At 47.2% G+C, this 22,427-nt stretch overlaps 1 protein-coding gene and 1 pseudogene across 2 annotated transcripts; both read right to left on the bottom strand.

The window, feature by feature from the left end:
• Positions 1-430: 430 nt before the first annotated feature.
• Positions 431-1,526, bottom strand: LOC105548947 (annotated as a pseudogene).
• Positions 1,527-4,266: 2,740 nt separating this feature from the next.
• Positions 4,267-21,358, bottom strand: RNF114 (ring finger protein 114). 2 transcript variants are annotated; one of them, XM_011993193.1, is made up of 6 exons: positions 21,160-21,358; positions 16,023-16,173; positions 12,277-12,383; positions 11,515-11,629; positions 8,772-8,879; positions 4,267-6,071 (listed from the first exon to the last, which is right to left on the bottom strand). In XM_011993193.1, the coding sequence occupies exons 1-6, from the start codon at positions 21,297-21,299 to the stop codon at positions 6,006-6,008; spliced, it is 687 nt and encodes a 228-aa protein (XP_011848583.1). In that variant the 5' UTR covers positions 21,300-21,358; the 3' UTR covers positions 4,267-6,005. The 2 variants fall into 2 exon arrangements, with proteins under 2 accessions (XP_011848583.1, XP_011848584.1); XM_011993194.1 differs by lacking the exon at positions 8,772-8,879.
• Positions 21,359-22,427: the final 1,069 nt, after the last annotated feature.

Genomic DNA, 22,427 nt, shown 5'->3' with positions numbered 1-22,427 from the left:
CGCTCTTGGTGTCAGGGTTGTTTTGTTTAACACTAGTGACTACGTTTTGATTCTGAAACGTAGAATCACAAGAAGCCGAGGTTGGAGAGGGAGGCAGTTGGCAAAGGTCACAGGGTCTTGAGGACCCTGTGGGGTGTGGGGCTTTGAGGGTAACTGAAGCCACTGAAGGGTTTTAAAGGATATGGTCACATTTGGATTTTTGGAAGATCCTTCTGGCTGCTTGGTGGCAAGGGATTGGATGTTGGCTGGGCAGCAATGGACAGAGGTCAAATGGAAAGTTGTGGCAATATTTCAGATGAGATCACAGTGGCTTTTAAGATGTAGGTGCCAGTGGGATGATAAGAAAACACAAATGTGTGTTTTCGGTTTTTTTACCTCTGAACTTTTTATTGACCTCCTGTTCCCCAAAGGGTACCCTGCTTCCACTGGCTTAATGTCTCAGAACTTTGGTGTCATTGGTCTCAGACACCATTTTGCCATCCACTATCTGGTGGGTAGTGGTCTTTTGGATGGTTTGCATGGAGTTGCGGCTGTCCACGGCATCACCCAGATTGAAGTCCTCGCTCTCTTCCAGCAGACGGCAGTAGGTGGTGATCTCAGCCTCCAGCTTGACCTTATGTTCAGCAGGGCCTCCTACTCCTGGGCCTAGTGCTATCTCTCTGCCTGGGTCTATGCCAGCTCTGACTCCAGGTGCAGCAGTATCCCGCTGAGCTGTTCCATCTGCAGGGCATAGCAGGCCTCCACCTCCCTCAGGTTGTTCTCCAAGCTGGCCTTCAGATTTCTCATGGAGTCCAGATAGATCTCCAAGGAGTGTACATCTGTTCTGTGAGAGTCATCTCAGCAGCTCCAACTTGGTGGACTGCGTGGTGACTACTGTGGTGCTCTCCTCAGTCTACTGAGACCAGTTCTTGTCCAGCTCCTCTCAGTTCTTCTGAGTCAGCTCGTCATGTTGGGCCCGGATGTCTGTCATGATCTTGCCGAGGTCCTGAGATTTGGGGCATCTACCTCCATGGTCAACCCAGAGCTGGCAATCTGGGCTTGTAGGCCTTTTACTTCCTCTTTGTGGTTCTTCTTCATGAAGAGCAGCTCCTCCTTGAGAGCCTCGATCTCTGTCTCCAGCTGCAACCAAGTGACACTGATGTCATCAATGACCTTGTGGAGCCCATGGATGTTGCTCTCCACAGACTGGCACATAGCCAGCTCTGTTTCCTACTTGATTCTAAAGTCAGCAAGATGGGCACTGTCGACCTGCAGAACGATGCGAGCATTGTCCACGGTATTTGTGAAGATCTGAGCCCTTAGGTCCTCGATGGTTTTGAAGTAATGGCTCCAGTCTCTGACCTGGGTCCCTTCTTCTCCAGGTGTTCCCGGATTTTGCTCTCCAGCTTCTGGTTCTTGGTCTCCAGGCTCCTCATTCTGTCCAGGTAGGAGGCCAGAAGGTCGTTCAGGCTTTGCATGGTCTCCTTCTCATTCTGGATGCCTCCCATTCCTGCCAGATCCCTAGCCATCCCCATGGACAGGTCCCCGGACCCCATGCCACCCCAGAAGCTGGTGGAGCAGGATTTGGAGATCCGGGAACCAGAGCCCCTGGTGCCTGCATAGATGCTGACTGGGCTGCTGACCAGCAAGGTGCCATAGCTAGGCGTCTGGACAGAGCCCAGGGACCGGTAGGGTAGTTGGTGGAGAAGGTGGAGTGGTGAAGCTCATGCTGTCCAGGGGGGGAGAGTGAGAGGACAGGACTCAGGCTTTGCTGACATTATTTCTTTTTTATTATTTTTTTGAGACAGTGCCTCACTCTGTCACCTAGGCTGGAGTGGCGCAACTGCGGCTCACTGCAACCTCTGCGTCCAGGGTTCTGTGATTCTCCTGCCTCAGCCCACCGAGTAGCTGGGATTACAGGCACCCACTACCATGCCCAGCTAATTTTTGTATTTTTAGTAGAGACGGGGTTTCATCATGTTGGCCAGGCTGGTCTCAAACCCCTGACTTCAAGTGATCTGCCCGCCTAGGCTTCCCAAAGTGCTGGAATTACAGGTGTGAGCCCCCACACCTGGCCCAAATGTGTTATTTAAGAGCTAAAATTAACTTGAGACAACAGAGCGAGACTTCGTCTCAAAAAAATAAAAATAAATAAAATTAACTTGATTTGGTAATATGGGGCATGGAGGTGGACAAGGAGTTAAAGATGAGGTGTGGGTTAATTCTTGAGCAATTACAAGGATGGTGGTTATGTCTGCTGGGAAAGAGAAGCCGAGCAGACAGCGTGGGGTGGTAGGAAGGTGGTGGATGAGTTCAGTTTGAGTCATGCAGAACTTAGAATGCCTTTATTTATTTATTTATTTAGAGACAGAGTTTCGCTCTTGTTGTCCAGGCTGGACTGCAATGGTGCAATCTTGGCTCACCACAACCTCTGCCTCCCGGGTTCAAGTGATTCTCCTGCCTCAGCCTCCAGAGTAGCTGGGATTACAGGCATGTGCCACCACATCTGGCTAATTTTGTATTTTTAGTAGAGATGGGGTTTCTCCATGTTGGTCAGTCTGGTCTCGAACTCCTGCCTCGGCCTCCCAAAGTGCTGGGATTACAGGCGTGAGCCACCACACCCAGCCTAGGATGCCTTTAAATCACACAGCTGAGCAGGTCTACGAGGAAGCTGGCCTAGAGCTCCAGAGAGCTGTCAGGCCTAGGATCATCGTTCTGGGTGCACTGACACAAGAATGGTAATGAAGACCAACGGCAGAGGGGTGAGTGGGTGAATCTGCCCAGGAAGGGAACATAGGGTGAGTGGGAGCAGAGCCTGAGGAATCCCACTAGCGAGGAGAAGGGAACCAGGAGGAGCAGGCTGCCGAGGAAACAGAATAGGAATATGGCAGAGAACTGAGAAGAGAAACCAGGAGGGCCTCCCAGCTGAAAAGTCAACAGAAGCAACTTCTGTGAAAAGAGGGAGGGATCAAGAGCGCCTTGAAGAGGGAGCTGGACAAGGACTAATGTCTCAGTTCAAATGTCATTTTCTCGACCTGTTTTGGCATGACACAGGATTTCATTTCCAGAGGATGTCAGACCTCAAAGAAACAGGCACAAATTGCAGTTCTCTGAGGTAACTGGAGTCCAGGACTCAACCGATACTTAGACAAAGGTGGCCTGCATGGATATGGAGGCGGAAGAGGCCTCCCAGGTATCTGGCTGGGGTAGTTACCACTGCAAGATGGAATAATACAAAAGAGGGCATGGGTGAAGATTGGAGATGCTGGCTGTATTAAATATGAGGTTTCAGGGCCGGGTGCGGTGGCTCACACCTGTAATACCAGCACTTTCAGAGGCTGAGGCAGTCGGATCACATGAGGTCAGGAGACCAGCCTGACCAACATGATGAAACACCATCTCTACTAAAAATACAAAATTAGCTGGGTATGGTGGTGGGCGCCTGTAATCCCAGCTACTCGGGAGACTGAGGCACAAAAATCACTTGAACCTGGGAGGCAGAGGTTGCAGTGAGCCAAGACTGCACCACTGCACTCCAGCCTGGGCAAAAAGAGTGGAACCCCAACTCAAAAAAGCAAAACAAAACAAACAGGTTCCAGGCCAGGTTCGGTGGCTGACACCTGTAATCTCAGCACTTTAGGAGGCCAAGGTGGACCACCTGAGCCCAGGGGTTCAAGCCCAGCCCAGGCAACATAGTGAGACCCTCTTACTAAAAAAAAAAAAAAAAAAAACTAAGGTTTCTATGGGATTGGAATGAAGCTCAAGCAGCCAAACACTACAGTGGGCACCCACGATGCTGTGCAGGGAGAGCTCTGTATACTTTGCTCCTTGGATCCTAGCATCCTTAAGAGGCAGATAAAATTATCTCCACTTCATAGGAGACAGGTTCAGAAAATATTCACTAGACGCCCCACAGCTCACAGCAGAGTATGAACTTAAACACATCCAAGACCTGAAACCTGACCCTGCAGAGTCCCTTTACTACAAGCCCTCAGCACTGCTGCTGTTATGCACACGCAGCGGAAGCCGCATGTCTAAAACCTTGCTATATGGAGCACTGTCACTTCTCAGCGCCCAGAGCCTCCCAACTGTAACAAGTGTTCTTTTTACAGAGGACAGGCACCATGAGGCCCAGCTGGTGGCGTCAGAGATTAGACACCAAATACGACTCAGCAACAAGCAAGAACTTCCCTTCTAGAAAGGGTTAACAATCTCCTGGAGGTTCCCCAGGCCCATGCTGTGGCAAATGGTGTTGAATGAAAACAAGAACCATAGCTTCCCAGTTACATTAAGTTATGAAATTTATTTATATTTGACCTTTAAAAGCCAGAACATAACAAATCTCACTTTCTGGAAAGTCATCTTACTAGAAATACAAGAAGTGCACTTAATACAAGGAAATAAGTTTCTTGGTGCCACCAGTGAGGTGGACATACACTCATATCAGTTCCCTCAAATGAAGGTTTCGTCAGATTTCCCTCCAGACTTCTGAGATGATCTGAATTCAGGAAGGTCTGAGAGAACTTTTTCCAGAAATTACAGTGAACAAGCTGACCTTAACTTTGGGTCCTCCCGAGAAATACTAATGAAAGAACTATTTTTTCCAGTGGGCCCTGTCTTTGCTGGCTTCTTGGCATCTGCAGCTCTTCACCGGCAGGCACGGAGCCCCGCAGCAGCAGTGTACAAGCACAAGGTCACTTGCAGCCCCATTAGAGACATATGACATCAAAGAACCAACCTAAACCCATATGCCTTTTGGTCAGAGGTTCTGCTCCTACAGATTAGGCTGACAGCTCTTGGACTTGTATTTATTAATATTTGTGAAATATGAACTCCAAGCTTCTTGAGCTGTTACTAAAGCAAGTTTCCAGCAACAGCTTTTATTAACAACTATTCATCATGCGATGTGCTGTGCCTTATGAACAATGTCTCGTCACAACAGACCAGGGGGCGGTACTGGGTTTCCTACAGCTTCTCTCTGCATCTACAAAGCAGGTTTTCAAACACATTTTACATGTCGAAACCAGTGTCATAAGGAAAACATATGTGATAGAAAAACAATGCTCAGTTTAATCTAAGTTACCAAGCAGAAGGTAAAAGAACTAGTATCCGCTGAGTCCCCAAACTTCTTTCTTCTAATTCATCTGAGGATTCTTTTTTTGTGCTTCTAGAGTAAGAATTAGGCAGGCTCCCAAATGGAGAGGTAAACATGACCGCGTTGTTTGAAACTACTTCATTAATTTGTAAATCAGAACCAAAAAGCTCTGGCCCTCCCACTTCTCTTCGCTGACCCTCCTCCCCACTTATGGATAAACAGACTTTAACTTCCCTAACCCAGAAACACTTCCACCAAAAATATATGGTTATACCTTATCCTAAAAAGGCACCATGCAGGCATTTAAGACTGAACCAGTGAACTCTAAGGATATGTAGTATTAGGAAAATATCACTAATCAAAACATCCAGCATCAGATGGTGCAAAACCCCAAGAGGACTGGTGACATGTACCCCGGGATGGCAACCCCAGCTTCTGGCAACCCCACAGCCCAGCGGAAGCTTCAGCTCTGGTCAGGTACACGGCTGCCAGAGTCTGCACACCTCGGGGACAAGGAAAGGAGACGCTTGCTTCACTGTGCTATTCATGACCCAGAAAAGGTCCTGGCTGGCTTGCAGGACTCGAGAGACAAACACTGGATGGGAGGAATGAGTGTGAAACAAGAGGTGGAGAAGCTAGATTCTCTTCCACAGGAGGCGGCAGAAGCTCCAGAAAGTAGCCGAGAACCAACACAAACTCAACCATGTGACAAACAAGGTTAACAGTAGGGGAAGACAGCTTTGGCAAGAGCCCAAAGGGAAGAGGAGGGCTGACCTGGGGACCCATTTCCCCTGTCAGAAGTGACCCTGTCCCAATGCCATGGCTCATTTTCAGGTCTGTTGAACAGGTAAGGTACAGGAGTCATAGGTTTCACGTTTAATATGTAATGGAAGCTCTGGAACATGAGACAGACAGCAAGCACAGACTCTGCTCACTGGTCGATGATGGAGCGCTGCAACACCTGATTCATCATGTCCTCTTCATCAACATCATAATCCTAAGGGCAAAAACAGACATGCAGCCTCAGCAACTGTTCCCAGATGCAAAGACTGGCTTTCAGTAGAAGCAGGACAGCCTAGCAACTGGATCTGGAGCAGGCTGCCAGGAACTGGATCCCTGATTCAACTGTCTGTGATGCTAGCTATGTAACTTTGGGAAAATTAATCTGTCTCTGCTGCCTTATTCTTTTTTTTTTTTTTTTTGGATGGAGTCTCACTCTGTTGCCAGGCTGGAGTACGGTGGCACAATGTCAGCTCACTGCAACCTCTGCCTCCCAGGTTCAAGCGATTCTCCTGCCTCAGCCTCCCAAGTAGCTGGGACTACAGGCGTGTGCCACCATGCCCAGCTAACTTTTGTATTTTTAGTAGAGATAGGGTTTCACCATGTTGGCTAGGATGGTCTCAATCTCTTGATCTCGTGATCTACCCGCCTCGGCCTCCCAAAGTGCTGAGATTACAGGTGTGAGCCACTGCACCTGGCCAGTCTGCTGCCTTATTCTTAAATGAAGATAAGGATGCCTCCCTTAAATGGAGATTGAGAGACCCAGACAGTACATGAATGGAGCCTGGCACAGACCAAGTACTCAGAACGTTTATAAGTTTGTTGAAACAGAGCACGCAGATGCACTGAGCTGAAGAGTTGTTTCTGAGAGGTGGAATCAGTGCCCAGTACAGAATCAGTTTTTTAGAGCCATACAGTACAGCAGAAACTATAGTGCAACCAGCCCTCTTTAATGAGGCATTTTTAGGAATTACATTCATCTGTGTCACATTAACAAAAAGGGAGTTATTCTGAAGTCTGAGTTTCAGACACTGTCAGACTGAGAATAAATATTCTTTATGATAATTTAGGAAAGAGCTTGCTTTCTTAGATACTGAAATTCAGCCATTAAGACCGAACACCACTCTAAAATCCTAACCTGACATCTATATACGTAGGAGGTTTACCTGATATAGTTGGCCAAATTTACCTATTACTATAATGCCAAGACAACAGTGTGCCCCTTTGAAACCACCCAGCTCTAGGGAAAGAATATAAACCTGACAGCCGTATTTGGCTACTGGATATATGCTATTTGACCTGAAGTACTTTTGAAGATAATTAAAACCTGTGAAACTTCCTGTGAAATTTTCCTGTCCTGCTTAAGCATGGGGTGGGGGAATGGAGAAGCTAGGCAATGCTGCGCCTGCATTTCCACAGGAAAACAAGGGGTGGAGGTGATGGCAGCATAGAGTCGGACACAACCGGCTTGGAAATCCTCAGGAGGATCATTTCAATTATGGTCCCCATGGACATGTGAGCTTGAGCCTCCCAAGTCCAAATTGGTTTTTTTTTTTGGTTTTTTTTTTTTTTTTTTTTGAGACAGGGTCTCATTCTGTTGCCCAGGCTGCAGTACAGTGGCATGATCTCAGCTCACTGCAACCTCTGCCTCCTGGGCTCAAGAGATCCTTCTGTCCCAGCTCCCTCAAAGTAGCTGGGACTACAGGCAGGAACCACCAACTGATTAATTTTTATATCTTTTTGCAGAGACAAGGTTTTACCATGTTGCCCAGGCTGGTCTCAAACTCCTGAGCTCAAGCGATCCACCTGCCTCAGCCTCCCAAAATGCTAGGATTATAGGTATGAACCACCACACCTGGCCCCAAACCAAGTTCTATAACAGGCAGAAGTTATATAAACCACAAGAAAAGTAGACAAAACTTTGGGGGCAGGGCTAGGAGATGGAAAGAGCAAGCATCACTGTCTCTGTCTCAAGACTGACCAAATCATCTTCGTGTTTTGTTTTGTTTTGAGACAGAGTCTCGCTCTGTTGCCCAGGCTGGAGTGCAGTGGCGCAATCTTGGCTCACTGCAACCTCGCCTCCCAGGTTCAAGCGATTCTCCTGCCTCAGCCTCCCAAGTAGCTAGGATTACAGGCACCCGCCACCACACCCGACTAATTTTTTGTATTTTTAGTAGAGACAGGGTTTCACTATGTTGGCCAGGCTGGTCTCGAACCCCGACCTCGTGATCCGCCCACCTTGGCCTCCCAAAGTGCTGGGATTACAGGCGTGAGCCACTGTGCTTGGCCCAGATCATCTTCTTAAATGTCACTCTGGGCGGGGCGTGGTGGCTCACGCCTGTAATCCCAACACTTCGGGAGGCCAAGGTGGGCGGATCACGAAGTCAGGAGTTCGAGACCAGCCTGGCCAACATAGTGAAACTCTGTCTCTACTAAAAGTACAAAAATCAACAGGGCATGGTGGCATGCGTCCGTAGTCCCAGCTACTCAGGAGGCTGAGGCAGGAGAATCACTTGAACCCAGGAGGTGGAGGTTGCAGTGAGCTGAGATCATGCCATTGCACTTCAGCCTGGGCGATGGAGTGAGACTCCATCTCAAATAAACAAATAAATGTCACTCTGGCCACCTGCCTGGCCCATGAATAGAAACTGTATAGTAGCTACAGTATACATACTGGAAGCCCATCTAGCTCCCCAGCTACAGCTGCCTGCTCACCTCTTTCACTCAGTCTTCTACCATCCCAGATTTCTCTCTTGACAATCCCCTTTATCACTGTATCCAGTATACAGACTGGAAGCCCATCACAACAGTGACAAAGTTCAACACTGGGGGGGGCCCCACTTCCCCTTTTGAGAAGAGTGAAGTAGCCGTGTCATTCCCCCCAGGGGAGGGATCAGAGCCTAGGCTCCAGACTTACCACGAAAGTGTCGTAAGAAAACCGGTGCCGGCGTTGGATGTGCTCTCTGAAGTTGGCGCTGCGGTAGTTGGGGTCTCCCCAGGGCATCGAGGCACATATCGGACAAACCTTTCAACACAAAAGCAAGGTCTTAGGCACCCAATTTCCAAGCTTGCACCAGCCCTCTGTAGCCTGTGTCTGGCCTCCTTTCTTCCAGGACAGCTTTCCTGACATACTGTCCAGGGCCAGTAACTCCTTCCTGTGCACATCAGCAGCCCAGAAAACACTGCAAATTTCCTACTCAAGTCAAATGACACGTGGGAGTGGGTAAAGTTCAAATCATGATACCACCCTTTCTCATTCCCTACTGTAGGCAGAGAAGTGAGTCAGCCTGGTGGGGGGCCTAGACTGGCCTTCCAATCCAGCACAGAAGACAATCCAAAAGCACGAGGAAAACTAAGAAAATAAGCCAATGAGCGATGTCCCAGGGAAGTAAAACACAGCCTTCACATGCATCTTAACAAAGGAAATACTCAGGTAAGGGGGATGGGGCCAAAAAGCCCTCATGCAGCAGGTTGATTTGGGTTTTGAAGATTGGGAGGTATTTGGAAAGGCAAAGAGAACATGATAGGGTGCTCCAGGCCAGGCACAGTGGCTCACACCTGTAATCCCAGCACTTTGGGAGGCCAAAAGCGGTAGATCACCTGAGGTCAGGAGTTTGAGACCAGCCTGGCCAACATGGTGAAACACTTTCTCTACTAAACTTACAAAAATTAGCTGGGCATGGTGGCACACACCTGTAGTCCCAGCTGCTTGGGAGGCTGAGGCATGAGAATTGCTTGAACCCTGGAAGTGGAGGTTGCAGTGAGCTGAGATTGTGCCACTGCACTCCAGCCTCCAGCCTGGGAAACAGAGTGAGACTCTGTCTCAAAAAAAAAATGCTGCTCCAGAAGAGGTAGCAGCACGGAGAAAAGGCCAGAAGGTGGCGGTTACTGTCAACACATGCAAATGACCAGACCAGTGAGCATGGAAAACTCATGCCAGGGAGAGAGATGACCTAAGTGCCCCCACTTAAAGGTGCAACCCTACCCCACAGCAAAGAGGATACAGTGATAAAGGGGACTGACATGAGAGAAATCTGGGATGGTAGAAGACTGAGTGGAAGAGGTGGACAGGCAGCTGTAGCTGGGGAGCTAGAACATAGGACGGGACTAGAGACTGAAAAGGAGATGGCTTCCAAAGGGAAGGGAGAAACGCAGAGTTAAGAACTTGCAGAGGAAGAGGAAGACAGAACAGAGGGCCAAAGGCTGAAGAGAAAGCCTCAACATAGACAACATAATCAGAGGGATTTCAGAAGCCAAAGGAGGGGAAAAAGACAGAAAATTAGGCTGCCATACCAGAAAAGTTCAGCAATAATAGTATCCAACAAAATTATGAGTGCAAGTAACATTTAACCAAGTCAATCTGTATCTAAGAATTTAGCTTATAAACATACATAGATACAGGCAAAGATATGTTTCTCAAAATGGCCAGTTCTATCTTAAGATGAGCACTGATAGCTGCCCTAGTACTCTCACAAAAGCTCATTAAAATTCTAAAATCTCTGCACCACTGTTTACAGCAATGGAGCTGAAGGCTGCCCATACAACAGAGTATGTAGTTCAAGAGAAGCAGTATGAGATAAATGGAAAAATTAAAACAAAACTATAGAAGAAGTATACACCTAACTATAAAAAAAGACCTAGTCTGTCAATCACATTGAGAGAAAGGTAATGCATTGCTGAGATGGAACAAATACTTTTTTTTTTTTTTTGGGAGTTTCATTCTGTTGCCCAGGCTGGAATGCAGTGGCATGATCTCAGTTCACTGCAACCTCTGCCTCCCGGGTTCAAGCAATTCTCATGCCTCAGCCTCCCAAGTAGCTGGGATTAAAGGTGCGTACCACCATGCCTGGCTAATTTTTGTATTTTCAGTAGAGATGGGGTTTCACTATGTTAGCCAGGCTGATCTGGAACTCCTGACCTCAAGTGATCCACCCGCCTTGGCCTCCCAAAGTGCTGGGATTACAGGTGTGAGCCACCGTGCCTGGCCTATGTTTTTTTTTTTTTTTAAAAGGAGACTACACATGCCAGTCAGTGATATCTGAGTAAAATGTCCAAGGATTGATAAGCCTTTTCCTAATAATTTCACCTAAATCCTCTTTCCCCACAAATACGAAGAAGTTACTTCCAAAAGCTTCATGGAGAAATTTGGTGGATACCAAGGGATCCAAGTTAATGTTAGCAACAATAGATATCACATGACTTAATGTAGCACCCAGAGAACTCATGTACCATCCCTGCCTCTGCTTTGGGGGGAGGGGAAAATTGCTATGAAGGACATTACCATTGTTAAAATTAAAACATGAATTTTATGTTAGATATTAGATTGTATCAATGTTAAATTTCTTGAATATGATTATACACACAAAAATATAATTTTCCAGGAAAACACTCTTGTTCTTAAGACATACACACTCCTGTATCAGGGTGCAAACTATTCAGGGTACAAAAAAGTCATGGTATCTGTAGCTTATTCCCAAGTGGTCAGCAAAAAGTGTGTATTATAGAGCATGGTTAAGCAAATATGGTAAAATGTTAACAATCTGTGAATCTAGGTGTAGGGCACACAGGAGTTCATTTTACTAATCCCATCATTTTTCTCCAAGCTTGATCCTTTCCCATAATAAAGTTTAAGAGAAAAAAAAAAAAAAGGTTACTCTTACCACAGATTTGGTATCCGTGCTATGGAATAATTTGCAGTGTTCCACAAGTCCTTCCTGATCAAAGTTCTTCTCAGGACAGTAAGGACAAGGAAAGGTATAACGGTTTGGAACATTCCTGGAAGGTGAAAGACAGGAAAAAAGAAAATTTTTCTGTGAGTACCTTTCCATTCAACTTCAAACACAGCACACTCCCAAAAGGAGCAAAGCTCACCGAATGTGTAACGACAAGGACGCTGATGATCACTTTAGACTCAGATCAAGTGTTTTGAAGACAATAGCTCAGCTGGCCGGACATGGTGATTCACACCTGTAATCCCAACAGGCCAAGGCAGGAGGATCACCTGAGGTCAGGAGTTCAAGACTAGTCTGGCCAACATGGCGAAACCCTGTCTCTACTAAAAAATATAAAATTTAGTCAGGATTACTGGCAGGTGCCTGTAATCCCAGCTACTCGGGAGACTGAGGTAGGAGAATCTCTTGAACCCGGGAGGCAGAGGTTGCAGTGAGCTGAGATTGCGCGACTGCACTCCAGCCCAGACAACAGAGCGAGACTCCGTCTCAAAAAAGAAAAAAAGAATAGCTCAGCTAACAACTGAAGTGAACACCAGAGTCCTCCCTTGCATACTCCTCCCAAAATACTTGTATCAGCTTTAGCCAGCATAACAATTCATACAACTAAACCCCTGACCATGCAAGGTGTCCAACCTCTTTGTATTAATAGCAAGAGATGACCTCCACCTAAGGGGAGACTGAGTCATTTACCTTGGCTGAAGAGATGCATCCTTAATGGTGGCCTTCACACCTTCCATGATGTAATTCTGGTATTTGGAACAAGTAGCCACGTGGGACCGGATCTTGGATAGGAAGAACTCAAATAGGAAGAATCAGAGCCCACAAGTTAGTGAGGACCTTGTAACAGGCCAAATGTAGTCCCAAACAAGGGTGCAAAGAAAACTAGACCTACACCACCCTGGCAAATAATCTCACCAGACTCCTGACTATGCTGATGGGGCTGAAACCCTGATTATTGCAGATTTCCCATTAATAACAAGGCTGCTATTTTATTTGACTAAATCAGGATATCCGCTTCCACTCTAAAATAACTCTTCTAGAGGTTTGCTCCTATTCATGACAGGCTGTGTGCTCACAGACAAGTTCCAAATCTAGGATGTTGTTAAAAGTTTTCTATACTAGCATTTAAACTAGTCTCCTTATAGCAAGCCAAAAACCACATTCTGTTATGTGCAGCACAGAAAAGTGATCATTTAGGTAAAACATATAAAAGCCACCAACCCTGATTAAAGTATCAATCACCAGACTCTGAGAAATAATCTTTAAAATCTAAATTCTTTTTTTTTTTTTGAGACGGAGTCTCACTCACTCTGTTGTCCAGACTGAAGTGCAGTGGCACCATCTTGGCTCACTGCAACCTCTGCCTCCCGGGTTCAAGTGATTCTCCCACCTCAGCCTCCTGAGTAGCTGGGGTTACAGGCGTGTGCCATCATGCCCAGCTAATTTCCATATTTTTAGTAGAGATGGAGTTTCACCGTGTTAGCCAGGATGGTCTCGAACTCCTGACCTCAAGTGATATGCCTGCCTTGGCCTCCCAAAGTGCTGGGCTAACAGGTGTGAGCTACCATGCCCGGCCCAACCTTTCACATAAAATCTAGGCTGTGCAATAGTAAAATAGAAAGAGAAGAAAACCCAGAGAATAGTGCTTCATTACAGGTTTTCTAAAAAGAAAGAAAGTTTTAAGAATTGAAGAAAAGAGGGAAGGAAAGAAAAACATTTTTAGAGGCATGCCAACCATACAATAACTAATCTTGAAAATGGAGAAAAGCAAAAGCACACAGTAAAACAAACAAAAAGCCCATCATGGGCGGAGCGTGGTGGCTCACACCTGTAATCCTGAGGGAGGCTGAGGTGGACCATCACTTTGCACTCCCAAGTTTCAGATCAGCATGGGCAACATGAAAACTCTGTCTCTACTAAAAATACAAAAAAAATTAGGTGGGCGTGGTGACACATGCCTGTAGTGCCAGCTACTTGAGAGGCTGAGGTGGGAGGATGGTTTGAGCCAGGGAGGCAGAGGTTGCAGTGAGCCGAGACCATACCATTGCACTCCAGCCCGGGCAACAAAGCCAGACTCCGTCTCAAAAAAAAAAACAAAACAAAACCAAAAACCACATTATGCATGCATAAATAAAGATGAAGAGACCGGGTGCAGTGGCTGACACCTGTAATCCCAGCACTTTGGGAGGCCGAGGTGGGCGGATCACAAGGTCAGGAGATCGAGACCATCCTGGCTAACACGGTGAAACCCCGCCTCTACTAAAAATACAAAACAAAACAAAACAAGAGATATATACATATATATGTATACATATATATATATCCGCGCGTGGTGGCAGGCACCTGTAGTCCCAGCTACTCCAGAGGCTGAGGCAGGAGAATGGCGTGAACCCAACAGGCGGAGTTTGCAGTGAGCCGAGATCATGCCACTGCACTCCAGCCTGGGCGACAGAGTGAGACTCCGTCTCAAAAAAAAAAAAAAAAAAAAAAAAAGGCAGTAGGAAACTGTAATTCAGTATCTTGAGTTTCTAAAAGTAAACTTCAAAGGGGGAAAAATGCTCCAAGATTGGAGCTCCAGCTTACCATGATGATTGTCTCACCTCCAGCTAAAGAACTTGACTTTAAGCTACAAACTGAGGAATCCCCAATTTTTTTTGTAGAAACTGGGTCCACTATATTCCCCAGGCTGCTCTCAAACTCCTGGGCTCAAGCAATCTTCCCACCTCAGCCTCCCAAGGAGCTGGGACTACATGCAGACACCACTACACACAGCTAGTTTTGTTTGTTGGCTTGTTTTGGTATATACAGTGTCCCACTATGCTGCCCAGACTGATTTCGAACTCCTGGGCTCAAGTGATTCTCTTACCTTGGCCTCTCCAAGTGATAGGATTACAGGCATAAGCCACCATGCCCAGCCTCAATAGTGAAGCCCCCAATTAAGATATAGAAAATAGCCCTATTCAGCATTAAAATGGTCCTACTATGCATCGCTAATACTAAATCACTCTGAAAAGGAGATGGTAAGGTATATTCATACTATGGGCATCCATACCGAAGTGTTAAAAATAATGAAACTGACATGCAAGGCTGTCCAATATGTAAGAGAAAAAAAAACTGAAAGTGAAAAAAAAGTTGGGAATGAATGTACATTTAAACAAGTGAAAAAAGTTGAAGAAACATATATATTATAGTGTGATCTCATTTTGCAAAAATTCTACAACTGGGTTGGTAAACATTCTACAGTTTTTACCAACTTTTGGTAAAAATTTGTCAAAGGGCAGAAAATGTTATGTAGCTTTCGAAACTGAATCACTTTTTTTTTCTTGAGACAAAAAAAAGTCCAGCTCTATCGCCCAGGTTGGAGTGCAGTGATGAGAACTCAGCTCACTGCAATGTCTGCCCCCTGGGCTCAAGCCATCCTCTCACCTGAGCCTCCCGAATAGCTGAGACTACAGGCACACACCACCATGCCCTGCTAGTTTTTTGTATTTTCAGTAGAGCTGAGGTTTCACCATGTTATCCAGGTTGGTCCAGAACTCCTGGACTCAAGCAATCCACCCACCTCGGCCTCCCAAATTGTTGGGATTACAGGCATGAACTACCTTGCCAGGCCTTAAATTGAACCATTTTTGAAATAATCTCTGGAATGAGGAACAAGCCTACATTATTGTGTATTTTTGTATGGTCTGCAATTTTAAAACTTTTAATGATTCTAAAATCAACAAGGCTGTGTATATCTCTTGGAAAATAAGACAACAGTATTTCTCCTTTCCAGTAGCAGTTATAACACGTATGAAAAGAAATATACTTGACTCTGATTATACAAGAGCATTTCAAATGTTAGCTATTGTTACTATAATCCAATGATTTCATATTGACTTTTTTTTAAGAGACAGGGTCTTGCTGTCAGCCAGGCTGGAGTGCAGTGGCATGATCACAGATCACTGTAATCCCAAACTCCTGGGCTCAAGTGATCCCTCCGGCCTCTGCCTGCTGAGTAGCTGGGCCTACAGGTACATACCACCACATCCGGCTACTTTTATTTTTTGTAAAGATGAGGTCTCACTATGTTGCCCAGTCTGGTCTCTTAACTCCTAGCCTCAAGCTCCTGTCTTGGACTCCCAAAGAGCTGGGGTTACAGGCATGACCCACCACGCCCGGCCAAAATTGATCTTTTATAGGAAAAAACTGGGATAACTCATTTCTATGGCTTTCAAAGCTAAAATATATACTTAACCAACTCTTAAAAAAAGAAACAAAAACCAGTAGGTTATGAAAACAAACCAGCCCAGCCATCATCACCACAGGTAACTGGCATGCACGCGTGCTGTTAGTGACCTAGTCATGCTCTAACTTCAGAAACAACATGGTAGCTGTACGTTTTACCCCATCTTATCATGGAAAGACATGGACTCTTCCACATTACTTCCACATACATTCTTACGGCAGCCATGGCAAGAAGTCTCTGTGCTCTCAATCTGCCGCTCGAGCTCCATGGCTCGGACGCCAGGTGCCAGAGCGCTGCGACACACCCCACAGACAGGCTTCTTCGGCTTCAGACATTCCTGCAGGCATGCAGAGCAAAAGCTAGAACAAGACATACGGAGAACCTCTGTCACGCATCATGGAGACAAGAAAACAAATATGGATCAACTTTTAAAAAGACATCAATGGATAATGGAGTAAAAAACAACTTGCTCTCTCCTCCCAATTCAAATACTAAGTCCTTCCAGGCCAGAAGAATTGAGGGATAGGAGTGGACTACAAAGAACACACAACTACAGAAACAAATGCAAACTCCTGTGATATGCAGTGAAGGTGTTAAGGTTGAGGGTTCAAGCCTTAGGCCCTGCCACTGAGGGATCTCAGTGGGGTTTCTTTTTTTTTTTTTTGAGGCGGAGTCTTGCTCTGTCACCCAGGCTGGAGTGCAGTGGCCGGATCTCAGCTCACTGCAAGCTCCGCCTCCCAGGTTCACGCCATTCTCCTGCCTCAGCCTCCCGAGTAGCTGGGACTACAGGCGCCCGCCACCTCGCCCAGCTAGTTTTTTGTATTTTTTAGTAGAGACGGGGTTTCACCGTGTTTCTCGATCTCCTGACCTCGTGATCCGCCCGTCTCGGCCTCCCAAAGTGCTGGGATTACAGGCTTGAGCCACCGCGTCCGGCTTCAGTGGGGTTTCTTGACTCTTATTCTTTACTTTGTGAAATAGAGAGAGTAGTACCTACCTCTAGGATTGCTGGGAGGATACAGTTTGTATAGCAGACCCCTGGCAGAGTATCCAGCATGTACAAAACGCACCATAAAGGGGAGCTGCTATCATTAGAGGTGAAGGCAAAGCTCTACAGGAACATAAAGGGAAAAGCAACTAGTTGTGACCTGAGAAGGAAAGGGCTGGAAAGACTGCAGAGACGGCTGGGCGCTGTGGCTCATGCCTGTAATCTCAGCACTTTGGGAGGCCAAGGTGGGCAGATCACGAGGTCAGGAGTTGGAGACCAGCCTGGCCAACATGGTGAAACCTGTCTCTACTAAAAATACCAAAATTAGCCAGGCAAGGTGGCAGATGCCTATAACCGCAGCTAATTGGGAGGCTGAGGCAGAAGACTCGCTTGAACCTGGGAGGCAGAGGTGGTTGTGCACTACAGCCTGGGCAGCAGAGCGCGACTCTGTCTCACGGGGGAAAAAAAAACAACACTGCAGAGACAGCGTCTCTGATCAGCCTTAAAACTGTTCAGCTGGATCCTTTTGTAGTTCATGGACGTGAGGACTGGGTGTTCATGTGCATGTGTGAGATGTGCCACCCTCGAACCTTATTACACATGTTGGCCCATTACCCATCTGACATTTAAAAAAAGAGGTCAGCTAGCAGAGGAAGGGAAGACTATTCTAGGCCTAATTTAGGCTTAAAATTCATATGTATCTGAGGAAATAAAAATCTAACAGACTTTTCCTCATAAGCAGTAGGGAGCCAGAAGTTTAAAGCAAGGTATTAACAAAACAAGACCAAATCCAGGTTTCAGAAAAATATTTCTGTGCTATCACGGAAAACAAAGTTTTGTTGTTGTTGTTGTTTTTGAGACAGAGTTGTGCTCTGTTGCCCAGGCTGAAGTGCAATGGTGCGATCTTGGCTCACTGCAAAATCCGCCTCCCGGGTTCAAGCGATTCTCCTGCTTCAGCCTCCCAAGTGGCTGGGGTTACAGGCACGTGCGACCACACCCAGCTATTTTGTATTTTTAGTAGAGACGGGGTTTCACCACGTTAGCCAGGCTAGTCTCGAACTCCTGACCTCTGGTGATCCACCTGTCTTGGCCTCCCAAAATGCTGGGATTACAGGCATGAACCACTGCACCCAGTCCTATACTACTTCCTTTTTTTTTTTTTTTAGGTGAGAAGGTGAGAAGAGACAACGTAGAAACCAAACAGATAGCTAAAGGCAGAGGACTGTGAGGGTCTGACTGAAGCAGTAGGGGATGGATTCAGGAAACCATTCATGGAGAGGCAGAATCAGGAGGACTTGATAACTTACTGACTTTGAAGAAAAGAAGTCAAAGATGACCGAGTTTCTATCCTAAAGCCTAGGCAGATGGTAATGCTGAGATAAGGCATACAGAAAGAATGGAGAAGACACCCTGGGCTACTTACCCAACCTGATAGATTAAGACAGTATAACCAAATCTGCCAGAAAGAACTAAGGAAATATAATGAAAGGCAATCTTCTGAACACTTGACCATTTTCTATTGCCTCTAAGAATCTCCTTCCTCCTTGTCACTAAGTTAGATGTTAATGCTGTTAGGCAAAATTCCAGACCAGGTACAGAGAAGGTAAGGGAGTCTATTCATTCACCACTAAGGGCAATGGAAACTTGACAAAGCCCTGTTCTCATGATGCTTACATTCTAGAGTGAAGGGAAACACAAATGTTAATTTCAGATAGTGATTAAATATATGAAGGAAATATGGCAAACAGACCAGCTGGAGGGATCACAGAAAGCTGCTTCTGAGGAGTTGGCATTTGAGCTGGGTGGGACCTGATTATGAGGACAGCCACACAGATCTGGGTGCAGAGCTCCACACCAAGATGATGCCACACACAAATGAGGACTGGAAAGGCAGGCAGGCAGACCTTGGGGGCCACAATGCGGTAGACCATGGTGAGAAGGGCAAGCGATAAGGCAGTAGACACAGGCAGGGCCTGTGGCCATCACTTCTGTTGCCTGTTCACAAATGCAGATGACAACAGGAACCCAAGAGAGCACAGAGGGTCCAGTGCGTATAATGCAACCAAACCCAGCATGCAGATAAAAGCAGCTCGAAGTCTCTTTGCAAGCGCACACACACAGAGGTTCAGCTCATCTATCAAATGTTCATGAGTCACTTTGTGCCTGAGACATACCCAAACTACCAGACTGCTTTTGAACTGCTCAAATATCCTGGGCTGGCTTTTCAGTTTCTATTTCCTATTTATGGGCCCTTTCCTAGTTCAGCCTTCTGACGCTCCACTCCGTCACAGTGCTAGGAAGAACTTCTCCTCTCTTGGGCACCCAGCCAGCTGCCTTTCTCCAGCTGTATTCTACTGGATTGGAGAACGCAGTCATTCAGGGCTTGAAATAAAGTTTTATAAAAATCCAGTGCCCCAGCCAGAGTTGTAGTGATAATCAACTTTCCAAGCACAAAAGGTAAAAATCAAGTAGGCACAGGAGAAAGCATTCGGTTGGAGCTAAGGGGGACTCAGGCTGCCCTCACAGGGGTGCTTCCATCTGTCTTCAATTTGCACTGAACTGCTGAGCACGTGGGGTTAGGACAGCGAGGACAGAGAAGAGCCAAGGTTTGAATACCAGTAGTTCCTTGCCCTCTGACCTAGGAAAGGTTCACCCAGCTCAAGAAAATCTCAAATTTTGCTGCTCTTTATTTAGCAAACTGTGCTGGGTCTAGCCTTTTTACAAATGTTAATAGTAAATGAAATCCACTGAATTAATCCAAAATCAGGTAAACCTGATCCAAGGATAAGCGGATTCAATGAAAAAGCTAAAGACCACTTCAACTCTCATGAAGCTTGCTTACACTACTTACTAGTTCATTCAACCATTACCTGATCATTCACCCCACGCACAGAGGTGTGATCCCTGAAATACCCTCCCACTTGCAGAATGAATTTTTACAATAGTTTGACGAGTCATTGGTACTTATTTGTAAACTCTGAAGGCAGAGTCTACCCCAAGATCTGGCACATAGAGGCCATTCCAGTCAGTTGAGGGGCAAAAAAGATATGGCCACTCCATCATGAGCTGTAAGTTTTGCTCTGTGCAAGCAAGGAGAAGGAAGTTAAGTCCCAGAAAGGAAGTGGGGGAAGTAATTTAGATGGGGATGGGTGTTTGGTGAGGTAACCTAACCAGGGACTTGAAGCCCGAAGGGGGGGGGGGGGGGGGAGGGTAGGGGAGGAGTTCCAGGCTAACTGAATTGCAAGGAGGAATAGCCTAAAGCTACATGATGAGGCAAAAAGCAGCCAGTTAGGTGCCAAGCACTGTTCTCTAGACTATTAAAACGGTCACCTGCAGTATATCTGGGAAGAGTTAGGCCACGGCGACCTTTCGACAGGCAAGCGTCCGACCCTCGGTGTATTCACCTGTAAAATGGCTGCCAACCCTCCCCCGCTGCAGGGTGGCTATAGAATAATGCCCATGGAGTGCAATGGCTACTGTGCCTGCTGACTAGTGAAGGGGTGCCAAGACCAATGCCAAGGTGATCCCACGGTAAGCACTGAGAGAGACGAGAGGAAAAGCCAATTCTGAGGCAAGAAGCAGGTGGCCACGTTGTCTACAATTCTTTCAACTCAGGTGTGTCTGTGCGTCTGATGGAACAAGGCTTAGATTCAAATCGACCAACCTCGAAAGCCCCGGCCACAGCCCAGGACTGGACATCTTTACACATATCTGCTTTAATCATTATAACCAGTCTATTCACAGTATTCAGGTCATGAAGGCTTAATTGAAAACTGAAAGAAACAAACCTCCTACACAGGAAGTAGAATGCTAACAATCCCATCTGCCAACTCCCACCCTCTTTCACAGCTAAGGGCAAACTGGCCAGATCCCCATAAAGACTTCCCTTTTGTTGTTTTAGTCTAGTTCAGCGTTTCTCCCAACTTTGGTTCATATTAGAATAACTCGCCACAGTTAGACTCAATGCCAAATGTCCTATGCTTTAAGAACGACGCGGTCTAGAAAGGAAACGTCGGCTCTCCAAGGGCGGACTTCCGAGCCTAAAGTCCCCGCAGGGCACGAGTCCACTATCACGTGTGGGAAGGAGACTGACAGGCCGCCTGGAACATCGCAGGCGCTCAACGGACAGCAGCTGCCCCGCTAAGACGGGCGGAGGGACGGGATACTTAGAAGTAAGCGGGGCGGGACAGAAGAGCGCCCCGGCAGCTTTCACGGCCCTTAGGAGCCCCGGGGGACACCACCGGGAGGCCCCTCTGGGTGGGTCCTCTGGCTCCCGCCCTGAGACGCATCTCGCTCCTCGGCTCCATTTCCTTCCCAGTCAGTTAAGTGCCTCCCGACCAGGCCCGGGCTCGCCGCTTACACGTGTCCGCAGGGCACCTGTACCGGCTTCTCGTACACCTCTAAGCACACGGGACACGTGAAGCGGCCTAGGGGATCAGCCTCCGCCGCCGGCCCCGCCAGCTGCGCAGCTCCCCCGCCGTCTTGCTGTTGCGCCGCCATCTTGCTGCCGCTCTGCGCCGCGCAACGGCGGCCGATGAGGAGTAGGCCAAGGGGGCGGGGCTCGCGGCCGGAGGGGGCGGGGCTCGCGGGGCGGTGAGCGGTTGGGGGCGGGGCTCGTGGGTGGGCCGCCCCTCGCGGCCCCTGGGGCCCCTCTGACCCAAGCGAGCTGGAGGCCGAGGGAAATCTGGAAAACGTGGAAGCCAAATCCAAAGGCTGCCAGAATTGGGACGGGCTCTGCGCGTGGGCCGCTGTTTTCCAAATTTAAGTCGTTAGTTCGGCACCACTTGCACTTATCACTATTTATCTTAGAATCAAATTGCTTTTTCCTTAAATTTATTTATTTATTTATTTAATCTATTTTGGGAAAAGGTCTTGTTTTGTCGCCCAGGCTGGTGTTCAGTGGAGCGATCATGGCTCCCTGCGGCCTCGACCTCCGGGGTTCAAGCGATCCTCCCACCTCAGCCTCCTGCGTAGCTGGACCACAGGCAGTCACCACTATGCCAGACTAATTTATTTATTTTTGGTTTTTTTTTTTTGTAGAGATGGGGAAAGGAGGTGGGGAAGGGGCGGTGCCGAGAGCGGGCGGGTCTCACTTTTGCCGAGGCTGGCCTCGAACTCTTGGACGCAAGCGATCCGCCTGCCTCAGCAACCCGAAGTGCTGGGATTACAGCGGTGAACCACCGTGCCCAGCCATTTCTTAAATTTAAGTAAATTTAATAACATCTAATTCCTGAGCTGCAAGAAGAAAGTCAATATCATTTATTTATACAAAGGAGCTGGGTACGGTGGCTTACGTCTGTAATCCCAGCACTTTGGGAGGCCGAGGCGGGCGGATCGCTTGAGCCTAGGAATACGAGAGCAGCCTGACCGACAAGGTGAAACCCTGTCTTTACTAACAATACAAAAATTAGCCAGGCGTGGTTGCCCATGCCTGTAGCCTCAGCTACTCAGGAAGCTGAGGTAGGAGAAGCCTTTCACCTGGGAGGCGGAGGTTGCCGTGGGCCAAGATCGTTCACTCACTCCAACAGTCACTGAACTTCAGCCTAGGCAACAAGAACAAAACTCCATCTGGAAAAAAAAAAAAAAAAAAAAAACCCAACAATAAAGCACATTCCTTTCAAATTGTGC

The sequence above is a fragment of the Mandrillus leucophaeus genome, unplaced genomic scaffold (genome assembly GCF_000951045.1).
Source record: "Mandrillus leucophaeus isolate KB7577 unplaced genomic scaffold, Mleu.le_1.0 Scaffold428, whole genome shotgun sequence".
NCBI classification, from domain to species: domain Eukaryota; kingdom Metazoa; phylum Chordata; class Mammalia; order Primates; family Cercopithecidae; genus Mandrillus; species Mandrillus leucophaeus.
The sequence above is the reverse complement of the archived record's forward strand: the minus strand, read 5'-3'. Positions and strand labels throughout refer to the sequence as shown.

Coding starts and splice junctions, on each gene's coding strand:
- RNF114 (XM_011993193.1), bottom strand. CDS start 21,299: ATGGCGGCGCAACAGCAAGACGGCGGGGGAGCTGCGCAGCTGGCGGGG. Junction 12,384..16,022: donor GCCATGGCTGCCGTAAGAAT/GTATGTGGAAGT, acceptor TTCCTATTTGAG/TTCTTCCTATCCAAGATCCG. Junction 6,072..8,771: donor TTTCTTACGACACTTTCGTG/GTAAGTCTGGAG, acceptor TTTTGCCCTTAG/GATTATGATGTTGATGAAGA.